Here is a 13343-nt window from a genome sequence, read left to right on the forward strand (position 1 = left end):
CTTGATTTTTTTACTTTAATTTTGACATTTCGACTTTAATCGCAACATTTAAACTTTATTCTCGACATTTCAACTTTATTCTCAATAATTCGACTTTAATCTCAACATTTTAACTTTATTCCTGACATTTCAACTTTATTCTTGAAATTTGTACTTTAATCTTGACATTTCGACTTTATTCTTGAATTTTTTACTTTAATCTTGACATTTCGACTTTTATCTCAACATTTCAACTTTAATCTGGACATTTCAACTTTTTCTCGACATTTTCACTTCATTCTCAGCATTTCGACTTTAATCTCAACATTTTAACTTTATTCCTGACATTTCGACTTTATTCTTGAAATTTGTACTTTAATCTTGACATTTCAATTTTATTCTTGAATTTTTTTTACTTTAATCTTGACATTTTGACTTTAATCTTGATTTTTTTTATTTAATCTTGACATTTTGACTTTAATCTTGACATTTCGACTTTATTCTTGAATTTTTCACTTTAATCTTGACATTTCGACTTTAATCTTGATTTTTTTTTTACTTTAATTTTGACATTTCGACTTTAATCGCAACATTTAAACTTTATTCTCGACATTTCAACTTTAATCTGAACATTTTAACTTTATTTCAGACATTTCGACTTTAATCTTGATTTGCCCAAAATAATTTTCTCCATCATGATTGGCCCTGATCATCTGGGATGCTTGTGTCGTCATGGATAGATTTGTTGCAGATTTAAGCAGTTAAATTAGACTAAATCTATAGATTCCTCCTTAAAACACAGCAATGCAATGACTAATGCTTTGACTCCATGAACACAAAGTTGATCCAGAGGCTGAGCTGTAGACAAAGACAGAGAAACAGAGAGAGCACCACCACCACCACCACCACCACCACTACACTCTCTGCTCCGGCCTCTGTTCCTTTAATAAACTCATGCTTATCTAGTGTAACAAATGTCTCGCTGCCATCATCAGGTCCGGGCTCGGAGGGAGGAGGAGTTTTCAATGTTCAGTTTGTTCTGTGGATCGATGTCTGCTGCTGGCTGGCATCGCCTCCGCTGTGCGTAATAACAACAGAGCGCAGCGCATTGAGCGCAACGTTACCAAACCGTCTTTTTACGCGCGTCGCCTCCACATTTCAGCCCCGAACACTGACTGACTGACACGCGTCGATCACCGTGCGCGTGTGTGTGTGTGTGTGTGGCGCTGATGGACGCGGACGGATGGTGAGAGGAGGAAGAGGAAGAGGAAGAGGAAGGTGAAAAAGACCAGATTCTCCATCGGTTTCCTGCTTTCTTCTCTGATCCCCGAGTGGATTTGTTTCTCATTGTGAAGCTGAAGTAGTATTCGGAGAGAGCAGATAAATAAACACACGCACGCAGGCACGGCACGCACACGCACGCACAGGACTATCGCGAGCCCCGCATTCAGCTTTCTTTCACCTCCCGGGCTCCGTGAGTGCGACTCCTGATTCTGATCATCATGCCACGGAGGAAACAGCAGGCACCCAAACGGGCTGCGGGTAAGAGACTTTTTACCTGTCTTATCATCCACACACAGTCCAAACATCATTCATAATCATTATACAGTGGATTTCAAACTTCACTTTATGTGGGACAACAAACAAACCAGAGCCCATGAGCAACGTACGAGCATCTAATGTTTCCTTTTTTTAAGTTGGATTTATTTGTTTAACACTAGTGAATCAGCACTATAATATGTTAATAACCTCAGTTTTACATTAAAAAAAAAAAAAAAAAAAAAAAAAACCTGGAATAAGTGAAGTTTAAGATTCTAAGGAACTGAACTTGTGCGTAAAAAGAGCAGAAAAGAAACCTGACAGCAGTGGAGAAGGTGCTCCTCCATCCATTCATCCATCCATCCATTCAATCATCTCCTTATAGGAAGATTATTATAACAAAAGGTGTACATTTGATTTGACCTGTGTGACGTGTAAAAATGGGGCTAAAAAGATGTGAAGCCGCTGGATCTGGAGCAGATGAACTCTGTGTGAACTCTTTATAATCTTATGGACAAATGGGGGAATGGGTTACACTCACTCACACACACTCACACACATATCATCAGGTTTTTACTTCATTTAGCTCATTTTCTCTTTGGTGTCCAATACAGTCACACTTTAACCCTCTGTTTGCATATTAAATCTCACCTTTACCTGTTTTTTCCTAAATATTTCCAGTTACTTGCATTTAAAAAACAACAACACAATCTCACTAAATCAACGTCTTAGCTCACTATTTGATTTCCAGTGTAAAATTTGCAACCTTTTATTTTGAAGTAGTGGTTGTGTGTTGAAGCTGGTGTGTTTTTAATGTTGATCAAGCCTATAATATTGCAGTGTTTGAGGAAGCAATTAACTGGCCCTGTGTTGTTGTGCTGGGAACTTATCAGTCTTTATTATGGTTTGCGGATGTAGCAACCAGATGGCGATTGTTCTCTGCCAATAATAGCGTCCCTTTATACCCGCTTAAGAAACTGAGACCCTTATCTCGCCCGCCACACTCTCAGTTTATACACACACACACACACACACACACACACACACTGGGTATTTTCTTTCCCACATCTCGGGCTCTTAAATCCTCTTTTTTTCTTCAAAAAACAATGCCCGTGGGTTTTTTTTATTCAGGGAACTTTGGAGGAGATGCCTAAGTACTGATCCCTTTACACGCTCTCAGCCTGTACTCTATGTAAAAAAAAATGTGTCAGCCCTATAGAGAAATAAGCCTTCCAGAAGAGTTTCTTCATTGTTGAGGTAATTGTCTCCTCTCTGACAGGCACATTCATCAGTGGCTTAATGGTCAATCAAAAGTTGGCAGGCAGAGTGTTTTCATTCTTTCCTATCCACTACATTAGGAATACTTAATCAAAATGTCTCCCGGTAATGGCTGTGAAGAGTTCATGACTGACTGATCCGTTGTCTGCATGCGCCGCCGATAGAAAATTAACAGCTCGGCAACTGGAGAGATGGTGGGCCTGCAGATAAACAAATTGTGCATTAATATTTCATCTTCAAGACCTGGGATGTGCTATCAAGCGGCGGAATATTCCTGAGCCGTGTTGTCATTTTTCTCACACCCCCTCCTTCCCTCTTTTTTCTTCTTCTCCTGGTTTTCTTGAAGGCTCTTTGCAGCTGTAACTCATTTCACTTGATGACTTTACTGGGGTTACAGAGAGTGACGACAAATTGATTACCTGGCAGAGCAAGAATGGAGCGGAGAGAGGCGCAGGCTGACAGTCATGTTATAATAATATGTTTAATGATGTGTGGAAAGGGAACAAGGAGAGAAGAGGAGTATTGAAATAAGAGTGTACGAGATGCAAAAAGGAATAGCTTTCATTTTTTTTTTTTTAAAGATACACTCTCCCCCTCTTTGGTGGAAATGCTGTTTTCATTCCCAGCTCACGCATTTCTTATCATCTGATCTGAAGTGCTTGTTTTCACCTTGGGGGGAAACTGTGTCATACAAAGGAAATGCAGGGTTGGGGACAATTACAATTACGTTTTCAATTATCCACGCTCAATTACAACTTACGTTGACCGGCATCTCCCCCCGATTACAATTAAAATTACAATTATTATTATTTTTTCACCGAATGTTACCTACAATTACATTCTCAATGACTAAAGTTCAATTACAATTACACACAATTACCAAACATTTAGTAGATAACTGTTTAAAATGTAACCTTCCTCTTGTGTTAGCTTTCTGTTAGCTACATATTCTGTACCATTGAACTCCGCTGGATTTGTATTATCGTGAAACGGAGCCTGTTTTTCACACGTACTGTGATCCAGAGTTGGGGTACAATTACATTTTTCAAATACAATTACATCTTCAACTCACGTTGATTGGCGTTTTTTCCCCGATTACAATTGAAATGACATTTATTGTTATTTTTCCCCTGAAAGTCAATTATAACTACGTTCGCATAAGTTACCAAAGTTCAATTACAATTATCACAATTACTGAATTACTTATTAAACTTTCTGCTGTGTTAGCATTCTGTTAGCATTTTCTGGATTTGCATAATTGTGAAACGGAACCTGTTTCTCAAATGTAATGTAATCCAGGGTTGGGTACAATTACATTTTTCAATTACCTCTTAAATCATCCATGTTTAATTACAACTTAACTACGATTACGGTGACTGGTATTACAATTATTATAATTTTTCCCCAATTACATTCTAAATGACTTAAGTTCAAATTAAATTAATGACAATTACAGAGCCTTTAATAAATAACTCAATAAATAATGTTTGTTTATTTGTTTATTCCCATTAGCGTCCAACGTGGTGGTTGTTCATCTTCCTGGGGTCCATAAAAAAAGTAAATACATTTAAAAAAATCAAGATTCTAGTACATGTAAGAACAGAATAAATAAAAAAAAAAAATACAGACAGTTAGAAAAATAAAGAAACATTACATAAAAAGGTACATCAAGACATATTTGTATTAAATCGACAAATACATTAAGATTGGTAAAATATGCGTGAAGTCGACATGTCTTTCAGGTCCCTAAAGGCAATTTGTTCCATAAGTGAAAATCTTTAAAAAAGACAGACATTTGTAAATAGTTGGTTTTAGCATTAGCTTTCTGTTAGCATCTCTTATGCTAAATTGGTCAGTTTTGACCCATGTCTTAAATCAGCTGTAAAATACACAAAAAAAATATGATTTTTTATTTAATTCATTTCTTATTTGTTGTTTGCCTTGTTAGGCTTCCTAATCAATTAAAATATTGATATTAATGTTTTTGGTGTGGGGGCATCTGGGCCTTTTTTCTGTGATAAAATAATCAGGTTGTGTGAAAATTTGATATGAAACATATTTGACTGATTGTTAACTACGTATGTGTAAGCCATAGAACTGTAGCATGGTTCCACAGTATTACGTTAATTAAATTGTAGTTATTGTAGAATTTTCATGCTATTTACAATTCATTCATGATTACAACAGCAATGCATTGATTTTTCATTTACAATTACAATAATAATTGAGCCCAGCTATGCAAGGCACGTGTAAAAGTGAGACCACAGCTGTGTTAGTAAAGGCCAGTGGTCGTATCCCATCCTTTACATTTATGCTTCCTATGCTAATTCCAAACGCCAATTACTCACCACCAGGTTCCAGCGTCGGATTCTGCACCAAAACCTCTGCTTTATTACCTCCGCCCCCCGACACTGGCTTTCCTGGGTGTGATATTCATGTATCAGGTTTATATAAGATGCAAATGTAAAGTGCACGAGATGCATTTTTGAGTGAAGGGAGCCATATGTTATTTTTGTGGCCGTGGGAGCGTGTTTTTTTGTTTTGTTTTGTTATTTTTTAATATATTTTTTATTAAACAATAGCTCTGTGCCTGGAGCCGTTAGTCCAATTTGCTGTTAACAAGATAAATTGGAGAACAGACAAAGGCATTAAGTGTTGCAGTGCCAGCCACTGACTGACAGCAGCTTGTGGGAATTGGCCAGAAAGAAATTCCTCCTAAGTGGTTTGAGCAGGAAAAACATCCTGGGATCAAGGCAGATGTTGTTTATAGGAGGAGGAGAAGAAGAAGAAGAAGAAGAAGAAGAAGAAGAAGAAGAAGAAGAAGAAGAAGAAGAAGAAGAAGAAGAAGAAGAAAGCAGGAGCAAAGATGAGTGTCTGATAGGGTTGGGGTCAATTACAATTACATCTTCAATTATCCATGTTCAATTACAACTCAATTACGATTATGCTGACCAGCATTTTTCCAATTACATGTACTATATTGCTCCTGAAATCTATTACAATTACATTCTCAATTACCAAAGTTCAATTACAATCAATCACAATTACTGAGCCTGAAATAAATACCCTAATAAAATGTAACTTTCCTCTTGTGTTAGCTTTCTGTTAGCATCTCTAATGCTAACAGGTCAGAACATGTGAAAACAGTATTTGTAGCAAAAGTCATCAATATTCCTTCATTGTGAATGAGAAGTACCATTTATTCTGAGACATTATTATTATATTTAGTTTATTTTTATTTATAATAATCAATTTCCCCCTGGGATATCAGATTAAATCAAGTGTAAAATACACTAAAAAATATGATTTATATTATTGGTATTAATATTTTTCTTGTGGGCGCCTGAGCCTTTTTCTGTCAGTTTTGCCCTAGAATTATTATTTTTTTAATGGTAAAATGATTCCTTAAGAGAACTGGCATGTAAAAATGATATGAAACATATTTTAATAATTATTTACTACGTATGCCTCTGTGTAAGCCATACAACTGTAACATGGGTCTCCATTTTATTGTTTTATGACATAAATTAAAGCGAAAATGTACATGACAATTGCAAAGTCAATTATCTGAACCCAATTACAATTCAATTACGATTACAACAACAACAGAATTTTTCAATTACAATTTCAATTATAATGACGTCATTATTGTAAATAATTACCAATTACGTGATTACAATTATAACTGACCTGGTGTCTGATTGTATTTATGTAAAAATAACCATAGAGTTTGTCTTTTCAAACGTTGGATATATCAGTTGTTTTCTTGTTTTTTTAAAAAAAGAATGAATACGTTGTTGCAATTTGAGGAAAAAGGGGAAAACGCTTTTCAAAATAAAATAGTGAAGTTCAAATCGACAAGTCCTACAGATGTTTTTTTTACATGTGTGTATTTAACAAAGTTTCACTACCACGCCTGTTTCTGCTTCTCTAAGAACGTTCTGATTTGATTAAATACAGGAAGTGATATTTGTGGCTAAAGGTTTAGCTTTAGCCACAAATATCAAGCTAATTATATCTGGCTTATGAAAATGATCAGCTGGGCAGATTGATTCAAGCTTTTCCCTTTCTCTCTCTCTCTCTCTCTCTCTCTTTTTTTGTTCTTCTTTAAAATAAAACGAGCCACAATTGGTGTATATTATATTATATTACATTATTTTATATTATATATATCAGAATCAGAACCTTTTATTTGTCATTGTACAAGAAAAGCACAACGACATTTAAAATAAAATAGCAGGTCATAAACAGTGCAACACACAAGACAGTGTAGAAACAATATACTATATAAAGTATATCTATTATTCTATATTTGTATCATAGTGTTTTCAGCGTTAAGGGCAACAACAGCTCTTGGGTTGAAGCTGTTTTTTAGTCTGTTTTTGTTTTTATAGATGGAAATAACCAATAGTGTTTGTATCTTACTGTAGTTTCATTATTACTCATTAAATGTGCATGTTTTCAGCTGTGCGTTATGTCTTTGAATTGATGTGGAAAAAGCAAATGTTTGGTTTTGATCTGGAAAATGTCCTCAGCTCACATGCAAACCCAACGACTACTAGCGTGCACTTTGTTGCACAGCTTGCACTTTTCCTACTTTTTGCAGGCGGCGCTCCCTGCAGAGATACTCCGTTAATAACTTTCCTCTCATCAGCTTGTTTTCCTGCAGTAAGGAGGAAAAATCAGGTGGTCTCAGACACTTCTCCCTGCGTTTCACGCTAGTTCGTTAACAGTAGACGTGTGCCAATACATCGATTGTTAGCTTTCATTGCGATACGACACGTGACGATTCAATAACGATGCATAAATGTTCAAAAACATTATTTTTTTTAGGTTTTTTGTAAAAGTTGCGCATGGTGCCCGGACACCTGAAAGAACAGATCAGGTGACTTTTCAGCACTGTTTATTTAAAAACCCAAGTGTTCTGAGAGCTGATGTTGTAGGTTTTATGTTTTTAAAGCTGTTTTAATTAACGATTATTTTCATAACCGGTCAATAAATTAATCAATTAATCGATGAATCAGATTTTTTAAAAAAAAAACAGTTTATCTATAAAGCACATTTAAACCCTGATTAAACTGAAATAAAAGTGTCAATCACACACAAATGCTCACGTACGCAAGTCACACTGACTAGCGTGCTCACAATCACTCGTGGTGCGTGCACACACAAACACTTGTGGTGTGCGCACACAAACCCTCTGCACACACACACAAACACTCGTGGTGCGTGCACACACAAACACTTGTGGTGCACACACACAAACACTCTGCACACACTTTTCAGCACTGTTTATGCTGAAAAGTACACACACACAAACACGAGTACAGTGTACACACACACACAGACACTCCTGCGCGCCCACACACAAACACTCGTGCGCGCGCACACAAACACTTGTGGTGCGTGCACACAGACACTGCACACACACACACAGACACTCATGGTGCGTGCACACACACACACACACACACACACACACGCACACACACACACACACACACACACACACACACACACACACACACACACACAGACACTCATGCACGCCCACACACAAACCCTCGTGATTTATATTGTATATAGCCATTTTGTGATAAAATATTGATATGAGTTTTGGTCCATATTGCTCAGCCCTACTGTTATATTTGGTGATTTGACATAAATAAAAGATAATGGTGATATTTGTTTTGTTGCTTTAATTAATGGATACCGACACATATACATTGTTTAAAAGTCTGAAACACATGATACTTGTTAGTAATAATTTAAAAAAAATCTAATCGTAGCACCCTGAATCGTAATCATATTGAATTGTGAGATTCCTTAGTTGGCACAGCCCTAATTGACGGGTGTAGTCGGTAGCTAGCTAATAGTTAGCATTTGTTTTTGTCACTGGCTGTGGCGATGTGGCATCTTGGTGACTCTCTATGGGTGTCAAACTCATTTTGGTTCAGGGCCAAGTATGTAAAAGTCCCCACAGAAGTGGGGAAACAATTTCAACATTAGTGCTATTTACATTTGCGTGTAGAAATGATAGAAAAGTACAGGTATATAGTATATAAGGCACCGACAATATCCAAGCAATAGGTGACAGGTAGTGACTGTATTATTTCAATTTGGGGAAATTTTGTCAAATCATTTGAGGATTGGGCAGGATTTTGGAAAAACTGTGTTTGTTTCAACAATTCAAAAATAATTTGTTATATAAGCGTGGGGAAACTGGAAACCCCTGCAAATATTGTTGAGTTTCATTGTATTTGTGACAAACTCAATGAAACTCCACTTAAATAATTGTATAGTTTTTTTTAGTTTGAAACAAATCTGTTGAAATGTTATGATTATTAGTGTATTATTTTGCATGGATGCCAATATTTATGTTTGGATATGATATAGTGATATAAAATGACTCCCAATTTCTGCTTAATTTCAATAAATAATTCCATGAAAAGTTTAAATTTTTTTAATATTGTGAAATTTCTCAAGTTTAAGTTCCTGTGGAAAATTGCCGGATATTTGACACCCCTACTTTTATATCCACAACTAAATTATTTGCTTATTTACACAATAATTCATGTTTTTTTCAACCATTTTTACTTTACCCAAAAGGCCGGATTGGATGTTTAAAAGGGCCAGATTTGGCCCCCGGGCCTTGAGTTTGATACTTGTGCTCTGTGCCCTCCAGCGGTGTGATCTCTGCACACCACGTTGTGTGTGTGTGTGTGTGTGTGTGTGTGTGTTCACCTCTCCTTCCCTCTGAGACCTGCGCTAGTTTCCAGGCAAATGACACAATTTGATTCGTCGCTGGGTGATTCATGTGGATAATGTTTCCGTGCAATTGTCGCTGCAGAAAAAAAAAAAAAAAAAGCAGATTTTCAAGTTATTATTTTTGTATTATTATTTTTAACTCATTAGGGGTTGACAATCGCTGGAATATTTGGAGAGTTTATTGCAAAGAGGCTAAAAGACATTATTTCAGGAAGACACACTGTAAAAAGTAAAAAAAAGAAAAGAAATTATGTCATACTATTATTTCCTTTCCCGGTCCCTGCAGATACGATGATTTACGGAGCAAATTGCGGAGGAGACTTTATAGCTGTGATTGTTCATTTGTGTGGATTTAAGAATGCAAGGCAAGCTTATAGAGTTAATACAGTAGCAACGTGGGCTTTGTATTGATTGCAGGGGGAGCTCTGCTCTATCTTATATGGTTTATACTTGTTAAAAAAAAAGTGCAGCCGCAACTCATCTGCTTTGCATTAGTGTCAGGATTTACATTCCCACTATAGTTTATACCTTTGTAATTTATACCCTCAGCAGATTTGTACAGACCTCATCCGTGCCCCCCCCCGCCCCCACCCCACAAAGCCAAGAAGATTTAAGTGAAAACATCCATCTTGTACTTGTTGACCTACATGTGTAGTCAGTCAAAGGGCATACTGTACATGTTGGCCACATGGCTCGGGGGATTTTATTAAACAAAAAAAAGAATCACAGCCGTATCAGGTTAACTAAAGAGAGAAGGAGCTTTATTTGTTGTATCTTTTTAAAAAAAGAAACATTTCATCTTTGTGATTCTCTTATTTCAGAGGTGGAGCTTCTGTTATCCTCAAATATTACCAACACTATAGTCAATTACATTTACGTTCTCAATTACTAAAGTTCAATTATAATTAATCACAATTACTGAACCTTTAATAAATAACCCTATAAACTTAATCTTCCTCTTTTGTTAGCTTTCTGTTAGCATCTCTTATGATAACCAGAATATTTACAGTAAGTGAGGATGCAGGCGCTGGCTCGTGATGCACTGTATTAGCTTAGCATTAGCCTAACTTTAGCATTAGCCTAGCATTAGCATTAACCTTGCGTTAGCCTAATGTTAACATTAACCTAACATTAACATTAACCTAACATTAGCATTAGCCTAGCGTTAGCATTGACCTAACGTTAGTATTAGCCTAGCAATACCTTCAACCTAATGTTAGCATTAACCTAGTGTTAACATTGGACTAGCATTAGCATTAGCTTAATGTTAACATTAACCTAAAATTTGTATTAGCCTAGCATTAGCATTAGCCTAACGTTAGCAATAACCTAGTGTTAGCATTAGCATTAACCTGGTATTAGCAATAACCTAGCATTAGCATTAGACTAACGTTAGCATTAACCTAGCACTAGCTTTAGCCTAGCATTAGCATTAGCATTAGCCTGGCAGTAGCAATAACCTAGCATTAGCACTCAATATCCTCAAATATTACTAATACATTTTACCCTTGTTGTTAAGGATAAAGAGGGATTTGTATTTTGCACATTGTTTGTTTTGTGCAAAAATGATCCAAAATGAATGGAACATTTCTCCCTGAATTTGCGCGCGCCCCAAAGACGGAGAAAGCATTAATCTTAAGTTATCCGCGGTGTACCTGATTTGCCTCTTATCAAATCCTTAATGAGTTTCAATTAAGATTTATTATGCAAATGAGCCCTCAGCTGCAGGAGAGAGAGCTACGACAATATTGTGCTAATGGTGTGATGGGTAACAATTACAAAGGTAAACCGCCTTCACACTGCATGCATCGCAGTTCTCTGAGAGGTCAGTGTGTGTGTGTGCGTGTGTGCGTGCGTGTGTGTGTTGCAGGATTGTTTAAGGTACATTTTGAGGAAAATAATAGTCACAGTGATACATGCTGCTGTTACATGTACATTTCACAAAAAAGTAATAATACATTTTTAAAAATTAGGGGTGTCCCCATACAATATTGATATTGATATCAGTTCCATATCAGCCATAAAACAAATATCGGATTTTATGGGACTGCATCTAAAATCTCCAATATAAGCGCTCCGATAAGTTTTTATTGTTTTTGGCCAGTAAAAAATAACTGAAGTGATACTGTCAGTGTATGGTGGGAACAACGGAGGGCGGGGCCAAAAACAACAAAAACTTATCGGAGCGCTAATATTGGAGATTTTAGATGCAGTTCGATAAAATTTGATAGTCGTTTCCTGGCTGATATCGGACCAATATCAATATCGGATCGGGACACCCCTAATTTATACGCTCAAATCCTGCAAGATTACGTTGCGAGAATATCCGTTAGCCACACTGCTAACCCTCAGCTACACGTTTAACAGGAAAAATCTCATAAAAATGTGTGATTGTGGTTCCAAAACATTATTTGTGAAACATTAAATCACCGTCACGTTTGGCAAGGATTCCCACGCGTGAGTTTGGTTGCTTCTGATGTGACGTGTCACCAGGTAAACTGATGACCGGTTCAGCTCATACACCATCAGCTAAACATAAGTCATAATAATCTGAACCAACACATTAAAAAACACATTTACATTTTCAATCACGGGATAACATGATCACCAGTCAAACCGTAACATGGAGCAAAATATTTTTTGACAGGTTTATGGGCGGAATTTAACATATTTGTCAATTTTTGTCTTTCTCAACATTCAGTCATCCGTGTTAATAATGTAAATTGTATGTTTTTCTGTCCGTTTTCTGTGATCATGGAAAAAACAACAAAATAGTCACAATAAAACCAATTTATCATTTACATAAAATGAACAAACAAAGTAACAAATGCAATAACTCAAGAAAAATATCTAATAATAATAATAGAAAAATGTGTTACATTTTAAAATTACAATTACATCTTAAATTTTCCATGTTCAATAATAATTCAATTATGATTATGGTGACAAACATTTTTTCCCAATTACAAATATAATTTTTTCCCTTAAAGTCAATTACAAAGAATTACATAAGCCCATAGAACGTAACCTTCCTCTTGTGTTAGCTTCCTGTTAGCATCTCTTATGCTAACAGGTCCACTTTGACACATGTCTTAAATCAGCTGTAAAATACACTATCAATATTATCTTTTGACTTCCTAATTATTGAAAATATTGCTTTTAATGTTTTTGGTGTGGACGTCATTTTGTTTTAGTTTGTGTCTGAATTTAAATGTTTTTCATGGTAAAACGTTCCTGAAGAGAAGCGACAGTGGGTAAACCTGTTGACATATATAAACTGCATTTAATTAAATTGTAAATTTCCATGACAATTACAATTATCTGAACTCGATTACAATTCAGTTGCGATTACAATAGCAACAGATTTTTTTACAATCACGCAATTACAATTTTGATTGACCCCGTCTGTTGAAAATAAGCTATTTTCACTGAATATCAAACATAAATCTCAAAGTGCCTGGCTTTCTTATCACCGTGGTTACTGCAGAGGATGAGGTCGTGACCGGAGGAAGTGGTGCTGGACGTTTTTACTCCTGCCACTGTATGAAGTTGTGAACTTTGCACCTTTTGTAACTTCATTTAGCTCCAGGCTGAAGGCTCTACGACAGCTTTATGGGACGCTTGTTTTATGAGTCGTCATGCGGCGCAATTACATCCAAACTAATTTGATGAATCAAGTCAATGTTCCAACGCCTCCGATGACCTTGGTGCCCGGCCGTCGTCACTCTCTCCTGGAGGGTCACCCAGAAGCAACACAGCCAGGCAGGGAAAAAAAGAAG

At 36.3% G+C, this 13343-nt stretch overlaps 1 protein-coding gene across 2 annotated transcripts in view; it reads left to right on the forward strand.

Moving 5' to 3' along the window:
• Window positions 1-1032: 1032 nt before the first annotated feature.
• The window catches only part of tshz2 (teashirt zinc finger homeobox 2), an 85199-nt gene continuing 72888 nt past the window's right edge, over window positions 1033-13343 (forward strand). For both annotated transcript variants that reach the window (XM_028453972.1, XM_028453973.1), the window contains exon 1: window positions 1033-1521. In XM_028453972.1, the coding sequence (XP_028309773.1) occupies window positions 1482-1521 (40 nt within the window). In that variant the 5' untranslated portion in view covers window positions 1033-1481. The remainder of the gene's footprint in view (window positions 1522-13343) is intronic.

This window comes from Gouania willdenowi, chromosome 7 (genome assembly GCF_900634775.1).
Source record: "Gouania willdenowi chromosome 7, fGouWil2.1, whole genome shotgun sequence".
Classification (NCBI taxonomy): domain Eukaryota; kingdom Metazoa; phylum Chordata; class Actinopteri; order Blenniiformes; family Gobiesocidae; genus Gouania; species Gouania willdenowi.